The sequence below is a fragment of the Chrysemys picta genome, chromosome 13 (genome assembly GCF_011386835.1).
Source record: "Chrysemys picta bellii isolate R12L10 chromosome 13, ASM1138683v2, whole genome shotgun sequence".
In the NCBI taxonomy this organism is placed as follows: domain Eukaryota; kingdom Metazoa; phylum Chordata; order Testudines; family Emydidae; genus Chrysemys; species Chrysemys picta.
In genome coordinates, this window is record NC_088803.1 from 36,549,869 (window position 1) to 36,577,269 (window position 27,401).

The 27,401-nt window shown below is 44.3% G+C and overlaps 1 protein-coding gene across 3 annotated transcripts; it reads right to left on the bottom strand.

Moving 5' to 3' along the window:
* LOC101937576 (thyrotropin-releasing hormone receptor-like) lies at positions 1-27,401 on the bottom strand. Of its 3 annotated transcripts, none has more exons than XM_065565954.1 (3): positions 27,266-27,401; positions 25,581-26,476; positions 1-4,084 (listed from the first exon to the last, which is right to left on the bottom strand). In XM_065565954.1, the coding sequence occupies exons 2-3, from the start codon at positions 26,391-26,393 to the stop codon at positions 3,704-3,706; spliced, it is 1,194 nt and encodes a 397-aa protein (XP_065422026.1). In that variant the 5' UTR covers positions 26,394-26,476; positions 27,266-27,401; the 3' UTR covers positions 1-3,703. The 3 variants fall into 3 exon arrangements, with proteins under 3 accessions (XP_065422026.1, XP_005304706.2, XP_005304707.2); XM_005304649.4 differs by having other exon boundaries at positions 27,100-27,273; XM_005304650.4 differs by lacking the exon at positions 27,266-27,401 and adding an exon at positions 26,883-26,998.

The following is a 27,401-nucleotide window of genomic DNA, read 5'->3' on the forward strand; positions in this document are numbered from 1 at the left end:
TTGTTAGAAGTTACCATTATTTATTCATACAGAACTGGAAGGCTCAGAGTCCGAGCTCGAAAGGAAACTAACGTGTTTCTAAAGGCTGGCTGGATATCTGAATTTTCTGGCTCATTTCTTGGTGTGTATCAGCCATTTTGGTCTAAGTCGAGTTTAACTTACAGCCGATGCCCACTGCACACCTATTGGGTTCAAGCACCTTTTTGAGGTCTTGAGAGGAGGCAGAGGGAATTACTGGTAATTCTGCTTTATTATTGAAATTGGCAGAGATGATCCAGTTTGGAGTATAAACCTGTTTAAAGTCACTACCTTAATACCTTAAGCATTGCCTCTGTGATACCATAGGGGCTTGTTAACAAGGGTCACTTTGATCTAGATTTCACTCAGCATGTCCACCAATGACAGGTAAAATGCCTAACCACAGCCAGTCAACAATCCAAAACTTATTCTAATAATGTGTGTAGTGCTTCTTGTGCATCGAACTCCATCCACCGCCTCACTGGCACCAAGCAATTTGTTACGAGGGTATTTCTGGGGGTATAGCCCATGCCAGGGGGGAACAACATCACAACCCAGTGGATGAATGGCCCACTAGTGACTAGATGCTGATGGTTTTAAGGGCAGTGGGGTTCATGCTCTTTCTACAGCCAGTTCTTCCTAAACATAGATGCACTTGCTATCATTTTGCTGCTGTGCTGAACATGTCCATTGGAACCTATTGGCTCATTAGGACTGGAGGCCTATTAATATTTGGGTTTATTACTCTCACAAATTGAAACTACTGTATATACCTACCTCCTACCCTGCTAAACTGGAATTGTTCTCTATGTCCCTTCTGCCAGGCACAGCAGACCAGGATCATTCTAGTTTGTGGATCAGCCACAAATGGGAGAATAAGACCTAAGGTTACACAGAATTGCAAAACTCAGTAGCAGGCGTTGAATCCCATGAGGGGTGGATCTGCTGTCTTGGTTTGGCTTGTTATTGATATAGGGACCAGCCATAAAATTAGCGTGTAGATCAGGGCTAAGATTTCGGTAGTGTTTGGATTCAGGGGTTTGGTATGAAACCATCTCTAGATTATATCTGCCTTTTATCGATTAACCAAGAGGTGGCTGGGGTAAGGGAAAGGCCGAAAAATCCCATCCAGGGCAATAATGCTCTTTTGCTGTATAGAAATACAGGATTTGACATAGCAAACATTCCAAACAAATTTACAACCAAACCCCAACTCAGCCAGTGAAGGCTTGTACTGGTCTTTCATTATGCCCAGTTCTTCAGTGTATTTATTAATATCTAAGGCATCCATTCTCTGAGTATCTGGGGACCCCCTCTCTATCACCCCTTTTGCACACTTCAGTATACTCTATATTACATAGTTAGGCGCTGTAAGCTCTTTGGGACAGCAACTGTCTATTCATTACATGTATGTACAGCTTCGAATGTAGAGGGGCCCTGATCCATATCAAGGGCCTCTAGATCTGGGGTTCTCAAACTGGGGGTTAGGACCCCTCAGGGGGTCGCGAGTTTATTACATGGGGGGTCATGAGCTGTCAGCCTCCACTCCAAACCCCGCTTTACTTCGAGCATTTATAATGGTGTTAAATATATTAAAACGGGTTTTTAATTTATAAAAGGGATTGCACTCAGAGGCTTGCTATGTGAAAGGGGTCACCAGTACAAAAATTTGAGAACTACTGCTCTAGATGCTACTGTAAAAATAGCTATAATCACAATACTTCCCTATTCACCACGATCATACATACAAATGAAACTTGTTTACCTGCAGAGTTGTATGACAGATTGTCTCATTATAGAAGAGGAAAACAGCTGGAATTGTTGTCATGAATATCTGGAGTGGCACTTGGGCTACTTTTAATGTGACGTCATTAATCATGGCACAGTTTCTATTATACCTTGCATGTGCCTACCACTGTTTTTGAGACCTTTACACCTGATGATTTTGTGTGGTGGCAGCTGTTCTGCTCTAAGCTGCATGTTAATCTTATTATTAACCTCTGCTTAGTGCCACAAAATATTAAGATTAGAGAAAAATTGTCTCCTGTAAGATGTGTCTTTTACTTGCTCCTTTGGTACAATTTTCACATGCTGTAGCCATGGTAATTCTATCCAGTTCTCTTTGTAGAATCCAATTGACGCTGTGATTTAAAATCAGTTAGCAGAACTCCCAGTGATAACAATAATGAGAAAGATGGTTCCTAAAGACCCACATACGTTAATGACAGGCCAGCTGTTAAGCGCATGAAGTACATTTGTCCATAAATTCCCAAACAAACATTCCCATAGTATGCATCTGAAACAACAATTTGCATTTTTTAAACATTTTCTTTGCCTTATAATTATTTTGGACTAGTTAAATAAAAGACAGTATAATGTATATACACACACACAGCCACATATCAGACCAAAAACAAATATATGCTGTATAGTCCTCAGATAGGTCAGAATGAAGTGCAGGTTTGGTTCTCAGAACAGTTCTCTTCTGTAGGTGTACAGCTGGATAGCTGCACATTTGTGCTCTAGATGTACTGTACAGTCCCTTTCTAATTTGAGGATATGGAGCTGTAAGATGCCACACAGTGACGAAACAATCTCTAATGTATGGTGAGAGTCTGACAAAGTCTCTGTCACTCACCAGGATTACCAATGGCTGCCATTTATTTTATGGAGCAAAATCTTCCCTAGGAATTCCCAGGATTCAGAATGTTCCTTTTAAACATGTGCAATCTTCTGTGCTTTTTGATCTAGTCTAAATAATATCTTACAAGTATGGGACATGCTCCACTGGATGGTTTCACTGAACTGTACAATTCTGAATATCCATTTATCTTCTTAGAGTGTAATGACAATTAGAAACAATAATATTATACATTTACATAGTACCATTAATCACGAAGGGTCCCATGCCACTTTACAAACTTTTACAAATTATTTATGGTACCTAACACAATCATTTTGCTTGCCACTGAAATGCAGCCACCTCTGGGATAGAGTGTGGCAGCTCTTCAACAGTACACAACAATACCACACTATAGTTATAGCAGAACAGAAAAGGAAGAGTACTGTATGCAATTGTAGATACCAGAGAGACTTTAAGTAGGAAGAATAACATTTTCCAAATTGGAATTTGGCCAGGACAATGGAGCTGACACCTCTCCTATTATTGAAAGCCCTATGGGATCTTCATTTAATGACTTCAAGTGGCCTGGGTCTCGGTTCTATGTCCCACCAGAAAGATGACACTTCAGCAACACAGTGCCCCTTACTACTGCTTGGGAGGCATTGGTTCAGAGAAAAGATATCCTACTGAAGACCCTGTACAACCACCTTCAGCACCTGGATTTTCTTAGGTTTCCTATGTAAGCCCTGACTAGGCCCAACAAATAAAAATATTTGTGCATAACAGGAAATGTAATTGCACCACCACATTAACTACAGACCATGTAAAATGCTGTCAAAAGTCTAACACACAATACTGATTGTGAATAAATTAGCATTCAGGAAAAGCAAATTAATTTGCCCTCTAGGAATCTATTTTGTTAAATGCCCTAGAGAGCTCTTAAATTAATCTTGTTGTGTGCTCTCCACATATGGCAGAAACAATTTTCAATAGGACATTCCAGACAGTGTAAAATACAACCACGTACTTCCCAAAGTCTATGTTGTTTCATGGTCACCACGTTTATCTATAAAGTTTACTTTTCTTCACTGTTGCGGGAAAACCATTTAGATCTTCTTGTTCTGTGACATCATGATCGGAGTCCTCATGGGAATAGTCCTTCATGACGCTATAGTACACCGGAACATTGTATTGGGTGGGGTTCTCAGTCCTTTTCTGTTCACATTTGCATAATTTTTTGAAGGCTGCTCTAAATTTCTGAGACATCAGGTTGTAAATGATGGGGTTGATGGCGCTATTCAGGTAAATGCACATCCTACAGAACAGGAGGAACCAGATGTTGAGGTAAGGAGGGTCCAGGAAGGAGTTCACCACCACCAATGTGCGATACGGCATCCACAGCAGGGCAAAGAGGATCACTACCACAGCCAACATCTTGGTCACCTGTTGAGTTGTGAGGGACAAAAAATAAATAGCTGATGTTACACCTCTTCCAACAGGACCTTACCACTTTTGAAACTGCAGAGGGCCAACTCAGGGTCTGTGCATCACTTAAGTCCCATTTAAGGCTTCAAAATAAGGCTAAGCGGGGCATAGATCTTGGCAACCCCTCTGGAGGGGCCAATTTCACTCCTGTGAGCATATTTTATATAAATAACACACTTAAATAACAGGTCTCCCATCATCATTCAAGACACTTAAACCCCCATTGGGAACAATCATTCATTGGCTGGGAGATGAGCTGGATAGAAAGGACTGAAGAGGTCAGAATTTCTGACTGGATGCAATTTTGAAAATTGCTTGGGACAACAACAAAAAATCAAGGGGAAAACTATCCTGTATGCTAGGGCAGAATCCCAAGCAGCATTTGGTGCAGGAAGCATTAAAATTACTTCTCAGATATTTAAATGATTCTTTTGGACTCTGTTGACTTTCCGCTCAATTTAAACATTTCAGAGGCAAGTGATTCTGCCAGTAACTGGTATTAGAGCACGCAGACTCCAGCATGAATTCCAGATCTGTTCCAAGAGCAATTTTTTTGCACAGAGTAGCTAGTGAATATCGTTAAAATCTGAAGCATCTGCAAAGTTCTATATTGGCACATTAGGAAAAAGGACGTGATGAGACTTCAGAAATGAGCTGCAGTCCCTCTCTGCTGCACTCCAGAATTTTTTAAAAAAATGCATTTCTCTTATATTGATGTTCTACAATAATCCGAATCAGGCAGTTGCAAACAGCCATTTCTATGAGTGATTATATTCCTTTCAGCACATATTTACTGAATACACATGCTCTTCAGAATGCCTTATATACGTTAAAGGGAGTATGACATGCATATTAAGAGGCTAGGCACCCCTAAATGCCCAAAAGGGGGTAGTTCAGTAATTATGCTTTTCTGCAGGAAGATAGACATTTTTGTCAAGGTCTGGCCCCCCGGTTCTCTTGAAGTATGGTTTTCAGTTGGTTACAGGGTACCATACCCTAGAACGCTCTCTGTGGAGCTGAGAATGGTGACATGTCACATTGTAAAGCCTGGAACAAGAAAGGAATCACTACCAAGCCTGGAAGCCAGAGTACAGTACAGTGGTGACACAGGGACACGTCCCAGCATGAGATAGTGTGATGATGCTATGAGTTACTGTATCACAGCTAAGAACCCAATGGGCCAGTTATTATGTCTTACTCCTTCTGGGAAATACACGTGAAGGATTGCAGTATATGTGAAGTTACCCATATCTGACACAGTTCTACCATGGAAATCCTTACTCACAAGGAATAGGATGGCTCAGGGATAATAGTGTCTCATAGATTTCTGGTTCCAATCTATCCCATCTAGCACCAAATGCCATGCTAATGAGCAATTTTTAGAAATACTCAGAAATAAGTTGGTAGTGACCAGCAGTCATTATAGTCTGACGGTTGGCTTGGTGCCCCACAGGAAATCCATTGGGGTCCATCCAGTTCCAGTTATAACCAACTGTCATAACTGGTACCACTGTTTCAGCTAAAAGGATTAGGAATGACTGGGCCATGGAGATTGAACCATCTTCTGCTCAATAAAGGGTGTGTATTCATGTCAATGCTGAGGCACATTCAGGGGGCAGTATGACGGAGTCCCACATTGCTGTAATCTGTGCTATCAGTGATCTAGGTTGGGAGAATTTTAGTCCCCAGAGCTGTCAAACCAGTATAGTAAAGGATAGATTTCCTTACCAACCCCCCACATGTGGTACTTACAATGCACTGTATCAGTGTGACTATATACAGATGTTATATGTTAGTAATATAACATTCAACAAATCTGTTAAGGTCACTATAATTGAAAGACAGTTTTCTAAAATATTTTCTATTTACCACAGCTGGAGATGGAAGATGTATGAGGTCTCGAAGATGAGGATGGGTTTTACACTATTCCAAATGATGAAGATGGTAACCTTGATGGTTAAGCTTTGCAGGTACCAACTAGGATGTTGCTATTGATAATGACAATGAAGGCGATGAACCTGATGCTAAAGATTTGTTATGGATACAAAAAAAATTATATATGAACATAAGAAATATTGTTATAGCAATTAACTGAGAAAAACTGCTCAATGTGATACAGGCCAACACACCACCTGGAAAAGCAGCACAGATAATCAGCCAGTTTTGTGCACAGAACAAAGTCAGTAGGGAGACACAGACTAGAGGGAGCGCTCACAAGAAGACACTTGTATTCTTTTAGGAAGAGAGAGGGCCAGCTCCTCAGCTGGTGTAAAGTGGTGTTGCTCCAAGTAAATGGAGCTATGCCAAGGATCTGACCCAGAATGTCTAGCAATCTTCTCTCTGTACATCTGTAAGATCTCAATACTTCCCCGAGTCACTGCACATTTACCTGTCTGTCAAGTTTGCAAAGAGGATTGCTTTTTGCTGTGTATTGGTACTGCTGAGGTTTGATTCTGTATGAGAACTTGAACGTGTTCACTTTGGACAAAGCTGTAACAATCAATTGAAACCTACAGCAAGAGGCAACCAAGTGTCTGTTTTAAGTGACCCTGAGTACAAATTCATTCAACCTTTAGTTCACCTCTACTAAACTATTTATTTAGCTTGGTCTCCTGGGTGGTTAAAGCAGACTTGGATGTATATTCATTTGATCTAAGCAGGCTGCAAGCATCCTTGTCCTGTCTGAACAGGAACTCCATTAAGGCCCTGGCTGTCCTCTGGGATAAGTAGAAAATTCAGTATTAGAGATTTGAGGCTTAGTCCAAAAACTACTGAAATTAATGGGACACTTTTCATTGGCTTAGTGGGTTTTGGATTGAGCCTATGCAAAATAACTGCCTGAGAGTGTGACCCAGAAACCTTCGCTAGCCCGCCTAGGCATACTGGGCATTCAGCACAGACATTCCTTCCTAAGGTGATGAGTTATCAGATTCCGAATGGCATACAATAATCCCTTTCAGTTACATACTCCGAATATAAACTCTGGCATGTTTAGCTGAACTCTCTGGTGGACTTCACTTCCCGCTGGGGGACCGGAGCTTCATTTAAACCTCTACAATGAGTTTTTTTCTTTGATTATTTGTAATTCTCTTCTTCTTTGGTTTAAAGCACCATCATGTTTGTGAAGGGTGACCTGTTCATTCACGAGCACCAGTACAGGTCACTAATAAAGAGGGAATGTTCCCAATATGATGGAAATTAACATCTGGTTACCGATGGTTTCTCAAGCAGTGGGAAATTAGGATGGAAGGAACCACTGGTCCAGTTGCCTTTTTACCAGAACAACCCCCCACCCCACACTCCTTTTTCAGCAGGTGCTTATAGACATGCTAGGAGTCCCCAGTACTCATTCACTCTAGTTTTACCTGACTTAACATTCACAGCTTCAACTCATTCCTATAGTACCTGATTCCATGTCACAATAACTCTGTGATCAAAAAACCTCTTCCTGATCTCCAACCTGAATCTACCCTTCCTCAATTTTTGGTCAAGTCCAGTAATTTTACCTTTGTCACATCACATAAAGCCAGTGCTGATTTAACCTTGAGAAGAATTTTGTTACCTTTATTAAATCATTTTTGGTGTGACTTTTCCCACACACTGAGCACACTGATCTGTCTTTCATCATAGGACACTGCATCCAGACCCCACAATAAGTCTGGCAGCAGTTCTGAAAGACATTCTCTAAGATGTAAATGTCCTTAGTCAATTGGTACTGGTCACAATGGAGACCTAAGCAAAGCTGCATCTAATGGAATACATATCTCCTTTGACTGCAATATCATTTCCTTCAGGTCTCTCACAAGCCCACTTCCATTCCAGCATCACTGAGAATGAAAAGGTCCTATGTCATAGCAGTGCATGACTGACAGGAATCTTTTGCTGTCGTCTTCTGTTGGATACTCCAGGTCTCCCAAGGCAATGACTTACCTCATGCTGACCTGGTGAAGAGTGACTACAGAACACAGTGAGTGACCATCCTTTCTTTCTGACTGTAATGAAATAATTGATGTACTGTAAGTACTGCATGTTGGGTAAGGTGGTTAAATGGGGAATCTAAATAGAATTGTTAAGCAAGAGAGAATTTATGAAGGTTAGGTATACAATTAATAATATGTCATGACTAGCAAGGGTTATCTGAATGGTTTTAGGGACAAATGTCCTCTGTGACTTTGAGCATGTTGCATCCCAGATATAACCATCTCCAGTTGCTAAAAATAATTCTATTCCATTGTGGACCAGACATTTGCTGTTGGAGATTCCAGTTACAACACCTGTCTGTTTTGGTGGATGTGCAGCTCTGCCCGGTACTGTGGGCCTGATTCCCCACTTCACGGACAGGCTGTGTCATTGGCACCAGTGCAAAGCAGGTCTCAGATGCTACCCTTCTGATCTGGTAGCATTTTGCAATGCTTTGCACTGCCTTTAGGTGACTACTAGGTGCAGGGTAACAGAGAACCATGTTGGTCTCCTGCCTATCCACATAGAAGCAAAGCAGTTACTTGGGCTGCTCCCTCGTCCTCCTGAGGAAAAATTAGATTACAAAGAATCACTAGTTCACTGCTTACTAATAAAGGAGGGAGGGGGGCTGGGGAGACACCAGTGGAATCATCGGAGAGGACGTCAAAGTTACCCGCTTTTCCAGCCTAACAGGGGAAGCGAGAATCTGTTTCTATAGCGACCACAAAGTACAAGGCTGTAGTAAATGGAGCTACCCTGCCAAGTAAAAGACAACATGCCAAAGTGAGAAGGGGCATCAGCACCCTCGAAGGCTTTCTTGCCTTCTAAGGGCTCCTCACTGTATTTCAATGAAAAACCAGCCCAAGCAGCTGTGTGGGGTAGGTGTGTACATGTGGCCCCGGAGGCATGTTTGTAAAGATTCATCCCCACTTGAGGGCCCTAAATGATATTTAAAACACACACAGCTTAAAGGCGAGAAACTAAAGCATAAGCGGGGACATTAGCCCCCTGGGGAGACAGCTGTTGGTATCTGCTAAAGGACACTGAGGAATCTCGGTATAAAAGTTGTTCTTTGTTACAGCCTCTTCCCCAGCAAAGGTGCTTGCCCCCGCCCTGGAAGGAGAAGGCTGGGGAGCCATGGCAGTGCAGGCAGCGAGATCAGCAGGGGTCTCTAGGGAGCTGGGCTAGCAGCAGCTTCAAAAGTCTTGCAAAACGATTAGTGTGTCAGATCTCAGATCAAGTGGGAAGAGTGAGTCAGGGGCAGACAGAGGGAGAGATCAAATAAAACGTCTGATGAGTTAGGTCCTTTTTTATTCAACCAGCTCGGCTTCCAGACACTCCACTGGACATCTGGCTAAAGCCAAAGGCGCACTAAGCTTTGTGGATAAAGATTTCTGCCCAGGCGCCTTTCCCTCACAGATCTTAGGCATTCGCTAGCATCTTGGGTTTTGTTTTATTATTTCAAGAATAAAAGATGCTGGGCAATTAAAAGCTAGAGCTGAGAGAGAGCGAAATGAACAGTTCAGGGTTTGTTTGCATGTCACCCTTCTGATCCCACCTGCTCATTCTTAACGATGGCTCATAGCGTAAGTTATAACTGCTCCACAGAAGACATTCAGATGAAAGTCAGCTCCCTGCCTCTGAGGGGAAGAATCTCAGTTACAGAATCAGCTCCTTGTGCAGGGCTGGAGCCTGGACTCTAGGACCCAGAGTTCATGCTCCAGCCCAAGCCTGAATGCCTACACCACAATTAAACAGCCCCTTTGCCTGAGCCCCGTGAGCCCAAGTCAGCTGGCATGAGCCAGCCAGCCGCAGGTGTCTAATTCCAGTATAGACACCCCCTGACACACTCTGTGGTTTATCTTACAGCGGCTTACAGGTTTCATACACTTTGCATTAGTGAAATAATTGAGCATGCAAAGCCATTTAAAAGTGTTGAGGGGAAATGTAAAGGGTCTCGGAAATGGGAACAAATACTTATAGCTGTCTCCAAGCGCTCAGCTTACTGACCCTGATCATAGGGCTAGAAGGGACCGCAAGCGTCATCTTCTAGTCTAGCCCCCTGCCAGGTTGCAGGATTTGTTGTGTCTAACCATCCAAGACAGATGGCTATCCAGCCTCCTTTTGAAAGCCTCCAGTGAAGGAGCTTCCACAACTTCCCTGGGGGTCTGTCCCATTGTCCTAATTTTCTTATAGTTAGGAAGTTTTTCCTAAGATTTAATCTAAATCTGCTATGCTGTAGTTTGAACCCATTGCCTCTTGTCCTGCCCTCTGTGGCAAGAGAGAACAACTTTTCTCCATCTTTTTTATGGCAGCCTCTCAAGTATTTGAAGACCACTATAATGTCCCCCCTTAATCTCTTTTCCAAACTAAACATACCCAGTTCCTCCAACCTTTGCTCATATGGCTTGCATTCCATCCCTTTGATCATCTTTGTCAATCCCCTCTGGATCTTTTCCAGTTTTTCTACATCTTTTCTATATACTGGTGACCAAAATTGGGCACAGTACTCCAGCTGAGTAGAGAGGTACTATCACCTCCCAAGATTTGCATGCTATGCCTCTGTTAATGCAACCTACAGTTGCATTTGCTTTTTTTGCAACAGCATCATATTGCTGACTCATGTTGAGGTTGTGATCCACCTCAACTCCCAGATCCTTCTCAGCAATGCTGCTGCCAAGCATTGTCCCCCATTCTGTATTTGTGCATTTGGTTTTTCTTCCCTAAGTGTAGCACCTTACATGTGTATTGTTGAATCTCATTTTGTTGTCTATAGCCCAGTTCTCCAGTTTATCAAGATCCCTCTGAATTTTAGCTCTTTGCTCCAAAGTGTTGGCAATCCCTCCCCCCCCCCAGCTTTATCTTATCTGCAGATCTGATCAGTATGATCTCTATTCCGACATCCAGGTCATTAATAAAGATGTTAAACAACGCCAGACCCAGAATGCCTGTGGAACCCCACTTGAGACCTCCCTCCAATCTGACATCATTCCATTAATAGTTTCTCTTTGTTTGCAGTTGTTTAACCAATTATGTATTCATTTAATTGTAGCTCTGCCAAGCCCACATTTCTCTAGCTTACTTAACAGAATGCCATGTGGGACTGTGTCAAAAGCCTTGCTGAAGTTCAGGTATATTATGTCCACCGCATTCCCCATATCCACTAAACCCGTTACCCTATCAAAGAAGGAAATCTAGTTGGTTGGCATGATTTGTTCGTAGTAAATCCATGCTGGCTGCTAATGATTACACCAGGGTGTGGGACTGCCTGTGTGTGGGACGCAGCTTTCTTCTCAGAAATATCTCTCAATAAATGCCTTCTGCATCTCTGTCTTCATCCCCGTTCCCCTAACAAGGTTTTTCTCAGTGTGACGTGCTCGTTTCATTACAGGCAGCTCCACATGGAAAAGTCACAAATGGAACCAACCCACAAGTCTCTCAATAAAGCCCAAACACAGCAAAGGGAAGTCTTTCAAAGCAGTTAAACAAACACACAAGCCATAACAGCTAACTCTAACTTCGTGGAGCAATAAGAGCTGTTTGCTGTAATGAGCACAACCACCTCCATAAGCATCTCTTTCAAGACTGTGCCGTGGGAAGGGGGATGGAATGAGCTACCCTGGAAAGCTCTGGGCGTGAAGTCAGTTTTAATCCACAGAACAACTTCTCTCTAAGCCAAGACCCTCATGATGAGAGTGGCACCTCGTGTTGCAATACGTTTTCAGGGGGCTTTCATCCTCCATCACTGTGAATGCATTTCCATTGGGTCTGAGTTCACCGCTCCCACCATACAGAGCTTACTGAAGTTACAGTTTAGTCATTTAGGAGATGGCTGCTGTTTTGCAATCCCACTCAGTATCTCCATCCCCACTTCTTACATCTGGCCTCAGTGAATTCCTTAGGCTGTATGCTTTCTATCACCCCTTCCATCTGCTACCGTCTCACCTTAGGCCGCTGCTTCTGAGTCCCTGCTGCTGTTCTCCACTTTCCACACCCTCTCACTTCCCCTTGGACACCTTCTCCCCTGCCTTATTTTTGTCCTACCATTCTAATACATCTTCAGCCCTGCTTCATGTGGTCGTTCCTCTAGCCTCTTAGTCCTGGCCACAATGATTTAAAGCACATCTCTGCTGCCCACTGGTGGTCATTTATTATCAGATAAAATCATGTTACATTTTAATTTACCAGGCATTTATCTCTAAGCACATTGTTTCCAACATAGACCTTGCAAAATAGCCTCCCTTATGAGAGTCACACTAATCCCTGCTCTGTGTCTGTGGATTCCACACAGATCATCTTAGGCAAATGAGCTTGTTCACACATTACATTTGAAAAACTAATCAATTGCACCACTTGAACCACTCAGACATGTGCAGCCTAAACTGGCTGGAACACATATCCTCCCTTGCTCCTCCCCTCCCAGGTTTCATAGATTTTAAAGCCAGAAGGGTCCATTTTGATCATTTTATCTGACCTCCTGTTTAAAGGTGGCCAGGGGATCTCACCCTATAATTTCTGCATCAAGCCCAAAATTTCTGTATGAGCTACATCTCTTTCAGAAAGATATCCATTCTTGATTTAAAGATTTCAAATTTCCCTAAGTATGCTCCAAATGGTTTTTTAACTCCACTCTTCATAATTCATAGATTAATAGCGATAAGGGCAGACAAGACCATTAGATCATCTAGTATTACCATCTGTACATCACAGGCCATTAAATTTTACCCCATAACTGCTGTATGGAGCCCAATAACTTGTTTGACTAACGCATTACTTGTGTTTTGGTGGAGCATATCTCCCAGAAAAGCATCCAGTCCTGACTTGAAGACATCAAGAGATGGAGAATTCACCACTTCTTTTGGTAGTTTGTTCCAATGGTTAATCACTATCACTGTTAAAAACTTGTGCGTAATTTCTAATTTGATTTTGTCTGGTTTTATCTTTAGTACCTGGTATTTTCTCCCTGTGAAGATACTTATAGACTGTAATCAAGTCACTGCTCAATCTTCTTTTTGAAAGGCTAAACAAATTGAGCTCTTTAAATCCCTCACTGTCAGGTATTTTCTCCAGCCCCCAAATAATTTTTGTGGCTCTTTTCTGCACCCTCCCCACTTTTTCAACATCTTTTTTAAAATACGGACACCAGAACTGGACGCAGTATTCCAGGATCAGTCTCACCAGAATCATACATAGAGGTAAAATCATCTCCCTACTTCTGTTCACTACCCTGCTGTTTGTGAATCCAAGGATCGCATGAGCACTCTTGGCCTCAGCATCACACTGGGAGCTCATGCTACGTTGCTTGTGCACTATCCCCCCTAAGCCCTTCTCAGAGTCACTACTTTCTAGCATTTCCCCCATTCTGTAGGTATGGCCTGCATGCCTTGTTCCTACATGTATAACTGCATTGGGCTGTATTAAAACAAATTTTGTTTGAATGGGCCCAGGTTAACATGTGATCCAGATTGCTCTGTCTGATTGCCTTGTCCTCATCCTTTACTACTATGCATATCTTTGTGTCATCTGAAAGTTTTAGAGCAGTGATTTTGTATTTACTGCCAGATCTCTGATGAAAAGATGGTCTGAATCTGTCTAGCTTGTTCCGTTTCCATCCACTGGACTGCTGCAAGATCAAATAGTTGGGGCATGTTGTATCTGCTCCTGTCTGTCATGGTAGTCACATAGGCCCTAATCCTGCCAATGCTTACACACACGAATAGGCCCATAAATAGATACGTTCATGGAGGATAGGTCCATCAATGGCTATTAGCCAAGATGGGCAGGGATGGTGTCCCTAGCCTCTGTTTGCCAGAGGCTGGGAGTGGGCAGCAGGGGATGGATCACTTGGTGATTGCCTGTTACGTTCATTCCCTCTGGGGCACCTGGCATTGGCTGCTGTCAGAAAACAGGATACTGGGCTAGATGGACCTTTGGTACGACCCAGTATGGCCATTCTTATGTTCTTTAATGCAAACATCCATGAGTGTTTGCAGGATCCAGGTCTTAGAAAATAAGCTCCTCAGAGCAGGGATCTGCCTTCTATTTGTTTCCTGTGAGATGCCCAGCATACCTGTGAACAGTAGGAGATAACAGATATAATAATATTTATTGCTATGTTAGCACCACCTGCAGAAGCACATTTGTATTTGAAAATCTGCTGATTTCTAGTTGCCTCCCTTGTGTTTGTACCTACTTGGCAATTGTGCTTTTAAACAAGCTCTAGTACTGAAGCAGAGAAGTCTCATCATTAGCATGTCTACTGTTTTATTTAATCCTAGTATTTACCATTTCAGATAAGACACCTCTCCCCATGTCTTTTATTATAATAGCAGCATCTGGTGCTATTCAAAATTTCTGACACAAATGACAAGGTAGCTTTCTGAAGGCCACCAGGAATATTTTCTGTGACATTTTCAAAAAGCTGTCCGGGCTTCTGAATGGCAGAAGGCAAATAATCCACACCACCAACAAATGATTCATAAGCAAATGAGCCTTTCACAGGTTTGGAACCAGTATCACTTGTGAAGCAGCATTCTATGGTGCTATTCAAGAGACGCAAGTTCCTAAAGCCATCTGGGTTGTCTTGTGGTTGGAAAGAGATGGAATGTCACCTGACATATCTCAGTGCTAGTGATTCAACCTATTCCATAGAAAAGGGGCCTGGAGACTGAGTTCTTGAGGCTAAGCCAAGGCTAGATGCCATGTCATGCTAGTGCAGTCACTTCTTGATAGCAACACAATTATTAGGGATGGATGTTGGGTGGAGTCCATCTCCTTGCCATGGGCAAGATCAGCCATTACTGCACTACCCTAAGGGGCAAATCCAGCCTCAGTTTGAAGAACTCCAGTAGTGGGAGCTTCAGTAATGTTCCTTGGGAGAGTTTCCCACAGACCAATGCAACTACCTGTTCGTGCAGTCGAGCTTGCATTTTCTTTTATACCGTTTCATGCCCCCATTTCTTGTTATTCCCTTGTTCCCCACCTCTCCCCCCCAGCAGTTCCTCCCCTCTTTTAAGAACAATTATCTTCAGATTCAGTCTAACCTGAACTCCTTCGTTAGCAGCCTGTTATGAGTTAAGCATGAGGGAGGCCGCACCTGTAAGGCCGGTAGAAGGCACATAATTTCTTTTAAGGAAGTGCACAATTACAAGTCAGATTTGGAGGCTGGAGAGAAATTAAGAGAGACCCCCCCACAATAATGTAAGCTCCTCGTAGCATATCAGAATAGGCTAGTATCCCTTTAAGTAGTTTGAGGGCCTTCTTGTGGCCCTCACCAATGTCTGCTTTGAGAAGCCACCAGAACAGCATTGTGTTGAGACTTGCATGTTGTAACCATGGTTATTTCTACCTATCTTAGACACCTATCTAGCCCCCACTACTGTAATATCTGAGCACCTCACAATCTAATGTATTTTAGCCTCACAACACCCCTTTGATGCAGGGCAGTGCTGTTATCCCCATTGTACAGATGGGGAAATGAGGCACAGAGAAGCTAAGTGACTTGCCCCACCTCACACAGAAAGTCTGTGGCAGAGCAGGAACTTGACCCTCGGTCTCCTAAGTCGCAGTCTAGGGCCCTAACCACTGGATCATCCTTCTCTCCATGTAGTTCCTTCATATTATGTTGTTTTTTTTAAAGAGCAAGAGACACGAAAATATCCCTATTGCCTCAGGCAACTTTTCACCAAGCTCTGCATAGGCGCCTCGCCTCACTTTTCCTCGTAGGAGGTTCTTCCCTTCAGTTCCTTCATTATCTTTGTTGCCCTTCTCTGGACCTTTTCCAGTTGCTGTCTTTTCCACAGTCAGAGGCCCCAAACTGTCTAAGTGATTCCAAGGGCTTGATCCTGATCATTGAAATCAGTGGGAATTTTGTCTCTGATTTCAATTAGAAGCAAGACTGAGCTGCAAATGCAGCCCCACCAGCCCTGCTCAAAGAGGGACTGTTACAGCATTGCCAATGCCAATCGTTCAAAAATCACTTCGGGCCCTGAAATAGCATCAAGGTTAGTTTAAAAGTCATGAAATTTTAAAAAGTAATATATTTTGGGGGGAAGGGAGGTTATTTGCCTTCAGGTGTCTGAGCCTTTAGGATGTACTTGTTTCACATTTTCAGACTTTTCTCCACAACCATGAGGGCTAGAAACTTATTTTTTAGAAGTGTAAACTAAGATTTTCACATAATCACCTGATTGTAAGAGCTGAGGCCTTATGAAAAACATCAAATATCACGAGACTTGCAATAAAATTGCACGCACTGGCTGCACTGCTGTTACCCCTCTGTCACATAGTTTGATGCCTCTGCTTAGACAACTCTATATGCACTGGCTTAGCAACCAGATCCCATTGCAGGGAACCAGTTATCATACAGTGCTACACCTGGCTCTTCTTTAAGCTCCTCTCTTCCATCCACTACTTCTGTATTAGGGTTCTCCTTATTAATATTTTGCATTTTTCCAAATGGAAGCCTAGTTATTAATTATCTATCCATTTCCCCAATTTGAGCTCTGTCTGTGTCTTCTCCCTGCTGTATCTCAGGGTTTTATACTGCTGTCCTTCACCATACTACCTGAGCTCTGTTTGCTCAATATCTCCTTGCTCAATATCACCTTCAAATGTAATCCAGGTGCTCCTTTCTCCTCCAGATCACTTAGCAAGGTGTAAACAAAGCTGGCCCCAACAATGAACTAGAAACCTTCATCTCCTCACAAGTAGATGGAGCACCATGAATCACCACAGTTTATGAATGATCTATTAGCTGTTCTTCAATCCAGTTCACAGAATTTGCATCTAGATCAAATTTATCCAGTTAGTTTTCAGACGGCATTGTTAGATGCACTACTAAAGCCCAGATTTATGATACTCAGAGCACTCTTTCTGTTTAGTCCTTCTGCAGCTGCATCAAAATAGCTGTGATTTATCTGGCGTGATTTTGGTGCATAGATAAGTTACTGCTAAGGATAACAGCACACAGTTAAATCGCTTCACAATGACTCTAGTGGGTAAAGGGACAGGGGGTTGAACTCCTGGTTTCTATTCCTGGCTCTTTCTTTCACTCGGTATGTGAAACTGGGCAAGCCACTTAAGCTTCTCTGTGACTCAAATTAGCCATGTATAAAATGGGTGTGATGATCCTTTCATACATCACGTGGGTTTGTGACATTTATTTCAAATAGGTGTAGAGCACTTTGAGATCTTTGGATGAGGAGTATACAAATAGGTAGGAAAAAGGCAGTGGAATTTTGATCCCTTTATTGTTGTAGAAGAAAAACTGGTACTTGAAAACATATGCTGCGATTCAAGGAAAAGCTGACTGCCCATTTAATTTCACCTCATATCACCTGTCTCAATACCAGTAAGTACAATGTGAAACACCTACTAAGCAGCACTTACATTCAAATTACATGGCAGCCTCTTCCCTGGTACCCCACAAAGATTATTGCCTTCCAGACAGGAGCCTGATTACTTTGTTTCTGCTATGGGGACCTGATCCTCTTCCCATTGAAGCTAATGATGAAACTCCCATTCATTTCAGTGGTGCAGGATCAGGACCTAATTGAATTAGGATTATAAACACACATGTTTCAGGGCTTAAGCAAAACTAACTAGTGGAGGTTAAGAAGAAACTTCCCCTGGGAAGAAGTTATTCCATGACTGCCTATAGTATGGTTTCTTGCACTTTCCTCTTAAGCTTAGGTGCCAACAACTGTTGAAGACATGATACTGGACTAGGTGGACCACTGCTCTGATCCAGTATGGCATTTCCTATGTATATTCCTATGAAGTGGGAAGTTACATATCAATTAAGCCTAGAGGCATAATTTCTTATCCTACTGATTGAACTCGGAATGTTGATGAGTATTTACGCTAGAGACTCGTTTTCTGAGTGCTGAATGGACCTCAAAAGTTGTTGAGTTCAGGATTGGTGCAGATAAGTCTCCAGAAATATGTGCACTTCTCAGTATTCTCTGTACCATGTGGGTCTGCAGACCTGGGTTGGCAAGCTTGGGTGAACAAGATTTTGCATGAGATTTGAGGGCACTTCTGTCCAGACATGAAACTACTGTGAGAATAGCCTTGCCTCTGATAATTCTGACCCTATCTGGGAAGCCGAAAAAACAAAAGTATCACCTCAAAACCTTTAATGATTCCATTTGAGTTTAGTCCTAAAAATCAGTGAAGGTTTTTTCAGAGAAATTGGGCTTACCCTACTATTGAAGTGCAGCCACCTTTGGGGTGGAACATAGCAACTGTTAACAGTGCACAACAATACAAATGTTTGGATCAGGAAGTGAAGAAGAATTCTGGATCCAGCTGAAATTGCCTGAGCAATGCAGAGAGTGGAAACTCAGCCATGACATTCAGATTAGCGCCCTTATTCTGATGAAAGGGGATCTTTAATGACCATAAGCTTTGTCTTTATGTCTCACCTTTAAGACTGTGGTTACTAATACATTTCTGAAGCAGGCATTAATGAGTCTGTAGTGCCTAACTAGAAGGCTTGTCAGACAGTTGTTTGATAACTGAGCTAATAGTGTAGCTAGCCTGCTTCCTCTCCATCAGTGTCTCTTTAAACAGACCCCTTCCAAACGCTGTTTGTCTGGACTCAGCAGGACGCATCTAACAAAGTGCAACAGGAATCCACGTGAAATACAATGTTCTGCAAGCCATGGCATAAGAAAATGTTTCCACACTCAGAGCTTCCTGAATATATCTGTCTTCTCTCCTTTTCCATGATAAACAGAACCATCTGTGAGAAAATGGCACAGAAAACATTCTGAGGTTGATTGTGTCCTTTACACAAACAAGCATCTGGAAATAAATTATCACAAAACCTGCATCCTTTCTCACTCCTGAGATGTGCCCTTATGCAATGCAAGACAGAGAGAGATTAGCAGAACAATCAGAGCCAGCTGTGTTATATATTCTTGCCTGTACCAAACTTTCAGATACAGAAGAGGCATTTCCACTGCCTCCCCACAGAATGCTTTTCACCCTTACAGGGCTACACAGCCCATCTTCTCAGTAGTCTCTTCCATAAGGAAGGCTTTGCCACTGGGGCACCTGTAGAGTATTAGCTTTACTGTTTACTTACAAACGTCACTTCTTCTAGGGACTGGAGTCAGCCATGGAAATCTCTCATCCTTGTACTGACTCTACTTAATTGTAAGATCACAACCTAGGCTGGTGTGATGGCAGGAACTCCTAGTCAATGTGATATAGAGCACATAAGTATTTGGGGTTCAGGTATACTGAACACAGTTCACATCCAGAAGCTTGAAATGGGGGTTTCTGGCATGTCTTCCCAGTCTGTATTTTTCCTCTAAGCTATTTTAGGTGGTATTTATAGCATCCCAGAAATATAGGGCTGGAAGGGACTTTAAGAGGTCATCTAGTTCAGCCCCCTGCACTGAGGCAGGACCAAAGAAAACTTAGACCATCCCTGGCAGGGGTTTGTCCAAACTGTTCTTAAAAGCTTCCAATGATGGAGATTCCATAACCTAGATAGGAAGTTTTTCCTAATATTTAACCTAAATCTCCCTTGCTGCAGATTAAGCCCATTACTTCTTGTCCTACCCTCAGTGGACATGGAGAAGAATTGATCGCTGTCCTCTTTATAACAGCCATTAACAAATTTGAAGACTCTTATGATGTCCCTACTCGGTCTTCTTTTCTCAAGACTAAACATGCCCAGCTTTTTTAATCTTTTCTCAGAGATCAGGTTTTCTAAACCTGATATCATTTTTGTTGCTCTCCTCTGAACTATATCCAGTATGCCCCATCTTTCCTAAAGTGTGGCACCCAGAATTGGACACCGTACTCCAGCGGAGGCCTCACCAGTATTGAGCAGAGCAGAACAATTACCTCCTGTGTCTTATATACGACATTCCTATTAGTACGCCCCAGAATTACATTAGCCTTTTTTGCACTGCATCACACTGTGGACTCATATTCAATTTGTGATCCACTATAACTCACATATCCTTTTCAGCAGTACTACCAGCTAGCCAATTGTTCCCCATTTTATAGATGAGATTCAATTTTTTTTCCTTCCTAAGTGTCGTACTTTGCATTTGTCTTTTTTGAATTTCATCTTGTTGATTTCAGACAATTCTCTAATTTGTCAAGGTTATTTTGAACTCTAATCCTATCCTCCAAAATTTTTCCGACCCCTCCTAGCTTGGTCTCATCGCAAATTTTAAAAGCATACTCTCCACTCCATTATCCAAGGCATTAATAAAAATATTGAGTAGTATCGCATCCAGGACAGACCCTTGTGTGACCCCGCTTGATATGTTCTCCCAGTTGGACTGTGAACCACTAATAACTTCTCTTTGAGAATGGTTTTTCAGCCAGTTGTACACCCACCTTATTGTAATATAACCTACACCATATTTCCCTAGTTTGCTTCTGAGAATGTCCTGTGGGACTGCATCAAAAGCCTTACTAAAAACAAGGCATATCGTGTCTACAGCTTCTCCCCATCCACTTGGCAGTAATCGTTACAATACATGGTACGCTCTTTAGGGAAAGGACTGTCATTTATGATGCATGTACATCACCTAGCGCAGTAGGGTTCTAACGTGATTAGGGCCTCTAGATGCTACTGCAATATAAATGTTACTAATAAATAATAATATGCATGTTAGCTCATTGTCTTCTGAAATCCTCCAAAGCCCATTGAATGGGAAGCTGTAATGATTCCAAATATTATGCTGGATGCAATCAAACATGCTAATAATCCTGTCGTCCTCATTGAGAGAGGCTCCCAATAGTATGTGTGCATTACATAAATTTACACTCTGCCAGGTAAATGATTCACACCCACTGGAGACTCTCACATGCATCCAAAAAAAAAATTAAAAACAAAAAAAGGCAAAGAAAAGCTGGAGGATAATACCACAAAACAATATTTAGCTTGCTGACTCTGGCCTGATAAACTCATCTGTCTCTGTCTCCTCTCCGCCGCTCTGTGTGAACTGTAATAAATGTATTAAGCTCTAAGCAATTTGCTGTTAAAAACTGGATGGCTCTCAGCTAAATATTAATGGGAAGGTTTTCTACTACAGAGACCCATTGGATAATGGAAGAATCTAATGTGGGGAAGGTAGTGGGAGCAAGAAGCATGACTACATTTAAGACAAAGTTTGGCATTGACATAAATGACTTGGATATTCCATTTGAGAACTTCTCATTCTGCTTGACTTCTGTGGAGCTGCTCCCAATTTACAGCATAAGAAGTGGGAGGAGAAGCGAGACCCTATAGTTCTCTCCAGCCTTCACAGCAGCCTTGATTTTAACATATGAAAATGGCCCCTGTCAAATTTAACAAGACAATGACAGAAAAGTTAGAAGAAAAAAGTGGGTTTTCAAATTCTTTCACAATTGTAATTTTCTGAAAATGGAACTAGAGTCGGCAAAGGAAGAGAGACATTTTCAGCTGCAGCAGCTAATGAACTGCAGAGAGATGCACGCACTTGAGCTGTGTGTGTGCCTGAGAGGCATACACACAGCTTATTATCTCCTTCCCACATCTTATTATCCTCTTGCTGATGTCCCCCTAATATGGCTGCAGATCTCATGTATTCTCCCACTTGGTCCTTCCCAACTGCATTTTGTGGCAGTTATCCTACTGCCTCCAATGCTTACCCCAGCTCTGCTGACAGTGGTTTCTTCTAGGGAGGCAAAGAATTGGGAAAGACCTTTAAAGTGATCTTTGGACCATGCAGTAAACCTGAACACGACGTTCTGGCTGTCAGTCACAGGGCAGTGAAGCCCGAGCTGCATTTGGAAGGTACCTTCCTGCTCACTGTCTCCCAGGAGACCATCTCTCTCTGGAGACAGAGAGACCAATATTTCCAAAGTTTATTTCCCACCATAATCTTTCTGGGGTCCCACCAAGTTGGCTCACTTGATAGTCCATGCAGCTTCATAATTCAGATGGATCCCGAGGGAGGCAGTGCAATCCAGACATGAGCGGGGGTTGAACTAGATGACCTCCTGAGGTTCCTTCCGACCCTGATATTCTATGATTCTATGACTAGGAACCAGGAGATGCATGTTCTTTTCCTGCTTCTGCCACTGACTTGCCACGTGACCTTCGGCCCTACTCTTCATCTCTCTGTGCCTCTGTTTTCTCATTTGTGTCGGAGGATAATGATACTGATCCACCTTTTTAAAATGCTTTAAGAGCTGCAGGTGGAAATATTATATTAATTATTCTATTCTATTATATTATTGTTCATATCTCAGCCTCATCTAGAGACCCTCAGGCAGCAGCAGATCAGAAAGGCCATAAGAAACCTGAGGCAAACCAGAGAGCCCTTGCATGCTGAGAAGTCCCAGAATGTTATGGGTTGTGCCTTTTTACAAACAACACATTCTGGTGTGACCGAAAAGAGACAGTGTTCCTATGATAAGTATCCTGCGTCTGCTTGTCTGCAAGAGCGGAATCAACAAGTCTTCGCTGGGCCTACAGAGTTGACAATTGTTGCTGAAGAGAGTTGAAAAGTGTTATATGGTGCTGTGCAAACTCCACAAAAGACAAGGCAATCATGCTGAAGAGCAGACAGCCTACTTCAGGCAATGATGGACATCAGTCGGGGGAGGCACCCCATAAAGGGGCAACTTGTGTAGCAATTGTTCTTTGAATAACATTTTCTGGACTCTCCAACCACCAGAATACAATTCCAATGTGGTTGGATGCCTTACAAACCAAGAGCCATATCCTAAACTATCAAAGGCAGCGTAGTCTAGAGGAAAAAGCATGGGGCTGGGAGCCAGGAACTCCTGTGTTACACTGACTGGCTTTAGGTAAGTCACTTAGCCTGGGATTTTCAAAATGAGGTGTATGTATTTGTGGATGTACCCTGAGTGTGTGATTGTGGTAAGTGTGTGCGGATAGATGTCTAAGTGCCCATTGGAACAGGCTATGAGTGAGGGGGGAGTTTCTGTGATTTTAATCAGGAAAGTAGGGGTAAAATCTTGGCTCCAGTGAAGTCAAAAAGGGTTTTAGCCTGGGTATGTAAAAGCACATGCACAATTCTAAAAACCCTTAAACTCTGAGCTGGCATGAAATGTTGATCATATTCTTCTTACTTACAAGGGTGCTGGGAGGACTAGTTAATGTCAGCGCAGGGCTTTGAAGATACAATAGGCTGTCTGCAGCATGCCAGGTCGTGTACCTTCCCTCGCCACACACACAGCACTAGAACTGGTGGAAAAAAATCAAATTTTGAAATTTTCTGATGGAAAAAAGGGGACCCCATGGAAAAAAGGGGACCCCAAAAGAGAGTCCCATTTCCCAACCAGCCTTTACACAGCACTTATCAGTATCAGTGCATCCATGCCTCAAGAGTATATGACCCTTACAATTTGTAGACTCTAAGGGCCAAAGTCAGCCCTGGTTTAAGCCCTTAAAGTCAAGGGAGTTGCACCCACTTACACCAGGCTAGAACTGGTCTTGCAAACTGCAGCCTCCAAATCCACATCTGAATCCTCTGCCTGTCCATTTCTGCTGTAAATTATCAAGCATAATCCCAAAAAGCCTCATTTACCTATTATTTACATGACTAAACCACTCCAGTTCCTTTATTTCAAATGCTAACATTTCACCCAGTTACTTTACAAGGATTCAGTACGTGATCTAAACCTTTCCATGGGAACAGAAGAGACCAAGAGTTAAAGGAGAAAGACTAGAAACACACACACACACACACACACACACACACACACACACACACACACACACACACACACACTCTCTCTCTCTCTCTCTCTGACTTACTCCCTGCTTGGATTCGCTTAGCAGCTCTAGAAATGGCACCTGTTCCAATCCAGTCCTGACTCCCTGCACCATGGAAAAGTTGACTAATACACAATAAAGTACAAGTGTAGGTGTAAAAGGAGAGGTCCCACATCCGGACACTGTGATTGTCCGCTAAGGGAAGGAGGATAATAAGGTTTCAGATAGTTATTGTCCAGCTAAAGTGTGGGTTAGGCAGAGAATGAAAGCACATCCAGACAGAATGGTGAATGCTAACAGGAACAAGCCAGCCAAACAGGGACTAACCAGCAAAGAAAAGAGAAACGTCTCCCCCTGCTGGAGGACAGCTCCTCTTTTTACCCAAGGAGAGTTTGCTCCCCAGAATTAATTCATATGCTATTGGCTCAGAAAGGAGTTCAGAGGGAAGGGATGGGAGTTTGGGTAATGGCGCTCCTGTCTGAGGTGTGTCCCATCAGATCTCCTCTTCCTTGGCGATTTTAAACTGGAAGGGTTAATTAATCATGATTCCAGTTTGGGAGTGAAGCTCAGGTCACATTATGGCAATCGAACACTTTTCTAATCATGGAGCGAATTAGTAGCTAGCCTGCAACAATAACCGCCTCTAACCAGGACTGCTCCATTCCTGCAGAATGCTTCCCTTTCTTGTGGTGCTTGTAGCACAAGGCAATCGCTTCTCCGCTGAGACAGGGACTGTGGGAAACCAATGCTCCGGTGTAGTTAGGGGCCTTTTAAAACAGTGGTTCTCAAACTTTTGTACTGGTGACCCCTTCCACATAGCAAGCCTCTGAGTGTGACCCCGTTTATAAATTAAAAACACTTTTTTATATATTTAACACCATTATAAATGCTGGAGGCAAAGCGGGCTTTGGGGTGGAGGCTGACAGCTCGCGACCCCCCATGTAATAACCTCGCGACCCCCTGAGGGGTCCCAACCCCCAGTTGTAGAACCCCTGTTTTAAAAGAACTCAGCCTTTTCTCAGCTTTCACTCCTTTTCTCCTCTTACCCCTGACGATTTCATTACACGGGGAAGGGAAAGAAAACCCGGAAATAGCAATAAAGGCAATAGCACTATTCCTCTGCTCAGCTCCATTCCCCTCACACAACCTCACTGTCTGCTGTGAGGGGGTCGATCACTCCTTTAAATCCAAGAACCTTTGGGCTCTGTTGGGAAGCCTGCCAACTTTGGGGGGTGTTTCAGGAGAAAAGGATCCCTAAGAACCCATCAGGTGTAACTGAATAGATGGCGTTCCAGGGCCCCTGTCAAGTCAGGGATCAGAGTCGCACTTATTTTGCCCCACAGAGAAGGTCTTTGCTGCCAACCCCCAGAGTAAGACAACTCCACAGGCTTGTCTGTTTAGAGAGATGATGACTTTCTAAGCAGCCATCAGATGGGTTCCTTTAATGCATCCTGACCATAACGGGGGACCGGGGGTAATGCACTAACTCGCCTATACCCATTCCAGGATGTCACCATGCCAACCATCTATAAACACCAAGAAAAAAATGCCACTCAGACCAATTCCCAGAGTCTTTCTTTAGAACGCATGAGAGACAGAGAGTGAACACTTCTTTAGGAACACAGGAACACCACTTCTCTCATACCTCCAGTCCCTGCCCCACCCCACCTGTCTCATGCCCCCCACCCTCCCAATGCCACCCCCTCTCAGGTGCAGCAGGAGGGGGACAGCAGACTGGCTTTCAGGCTGTACCTGTTTCCTGGAGCTCAGAGCCCCCTTGTTGCCCTGGCAGGAGAGCTTCATGGAGCTGGAGCTGGAGCTGGGCGGCTTGCCCTGGTGCATGGAGCTGAGCCTGCCGGGGTCCTGGAGGGTGGCAGGCAGAGGGCTCATGAAGAGGATACGGGCAATGAGGCCGTACAGGACGGTGGCCAGCCCCAGCGGGATGACATAGAAGATGGTGAAGTCCAGGAAGTAGATGGGCAGGTATAGGTTCCTAGAGACCCTGTAGCCACAGCTGACCTGTGCCCCGTCTGAGAAGGTAGCCTGGGCAGTATCCACCAGGAAGAACCACATCATGCAGTAGAGGGAGGTGAAGAGCCAGACGCAAGCGATGATGCGCTTGGCTCGGGCCACGGTGCAGAGCAGCTGCGCTTTGATGGAGTGGCAGATGGCGATGTAGCGCTCCACCGTGAAGGCAGTGATGGAGCACGCTGAGATGTTGATGCCCAGGTACTGCAGGTAGGTGATGCACAGGCAGCCGGCATAGCCGTACACCCAGGAGGCCACCACCTCCGATATGTTGGGCAGCCCCGCCGCCAGCAGCACGATCAGGTCCGCCACGGCCAGGCTCACCAGGTAGCAGTTGGTGGGGGTCACCATGTGTTTGGTGCGCAGCACCACCAGTACCACCATGATGTTCCCTGCGATGCCCACCCCGCAGATCAGCAACACCAGCAGGATGGTCACCACCTGCAGCTCCATGGGGTGCTGGGGCATCTTCCCTAGCGTCTGGTTGATGCTGCTGTTGCCCAGAGGGGGTCCAAAGGCCAAGGTCTTGTTCTCCATGGGGCCTTGTTTGGGAGATCTCCTGCTGGTCCCACGGGCTCCCCAGATGCTCTCACCAGTTCCCCGGCTGCACTTCAGGGGTCCTGAGCAAGGAAAGGCAGGGAAAGTCAGTTGGTTCAAAGGAACCGCCCTGGTCTCTCCCTTGCACTCCCCATCAGATCACCCTCCCCACAGTCACCTCCGGCGTCTTCCCCCAAAACACCGGGGGCCCTTTGATTGCGCTGCTCAAGAGCTAGGCAGGGTTTTGTTTTACATCTAAAGGTTGGTCCTCCCTGCCTCAGCACACACATACAGACACCCAACACCCCCTTTTACACACACCCCAACAACCCCTCACAGAGCACAATACACACACAGCACCCCCAGCACCCCCTTAACACACACCCAGCACCTCCTCATACATCCCAACATATGGACACCCCAGCAACCCTTCAGAGCCCAACACATACCCAGCACACACACAGCACCCCCTCATACATCCCAACACACCCCTCTCAGCAGCAGCGAGTCTGGGCTAGGAGACCGCAAACCCGGGGCACAGACAGGTGTCCCGCTGGCCCAAACTTTCCGCGCCTGCCATCGCTTCGCAGCCCCGGATCCGCTGCATTCACAGCGCCCGCCGCGCCTTTGCCTGAACTCCTCTTGTGCTAAGCCGGAGAGAGACCGAGCCGGGCCGGGAACTGCCCGGGGACCGGGCGAACTTTACCAGCTCTGAGCTCCCTGGCCGGGCGGGGTGGCCAGCGCCGTCCCGGGGCGGAGGCGCTGAGGCTGGGGCCGGGCTCCGATCCCCCTCGCTCTGCCTTGCCCGTCGGTTCTCTGCCGCGCGGCTGGAGCTGCCGCTCTTTGCTGAGCCGCGTGCAGCCTCTACCTACCCCCCGGGGGTGTGGGATTCCCAGCTGGCGTCTCGGGCAGGGTCCTAGTGTCCCCTCCTCGCAGAGCCGGAGGGGAAAGCCCCGAGCCCAGGGAAACAGGGCGCTAGTGACTAGTCCTCCCCCCATAGGGTTACCA

Bases quoted from the DNA above. Each gene is read 5' to 3' on its own strand.
- LOC101937576 (XM_065565954.1), bottom strand. From the start codon at position 26,393: ATGGAGAACAAGACCTTGGCCTTTGGACCCCCTCTGGGCAACAGCAGC. The intron at 4,085-25,580 runs GTACAGCCTGAA...ACAACTCAACAG, and splicing joins CTCTGAGCTCCAGGAAACAG to GTGACCAAGATGTTGGCTGT.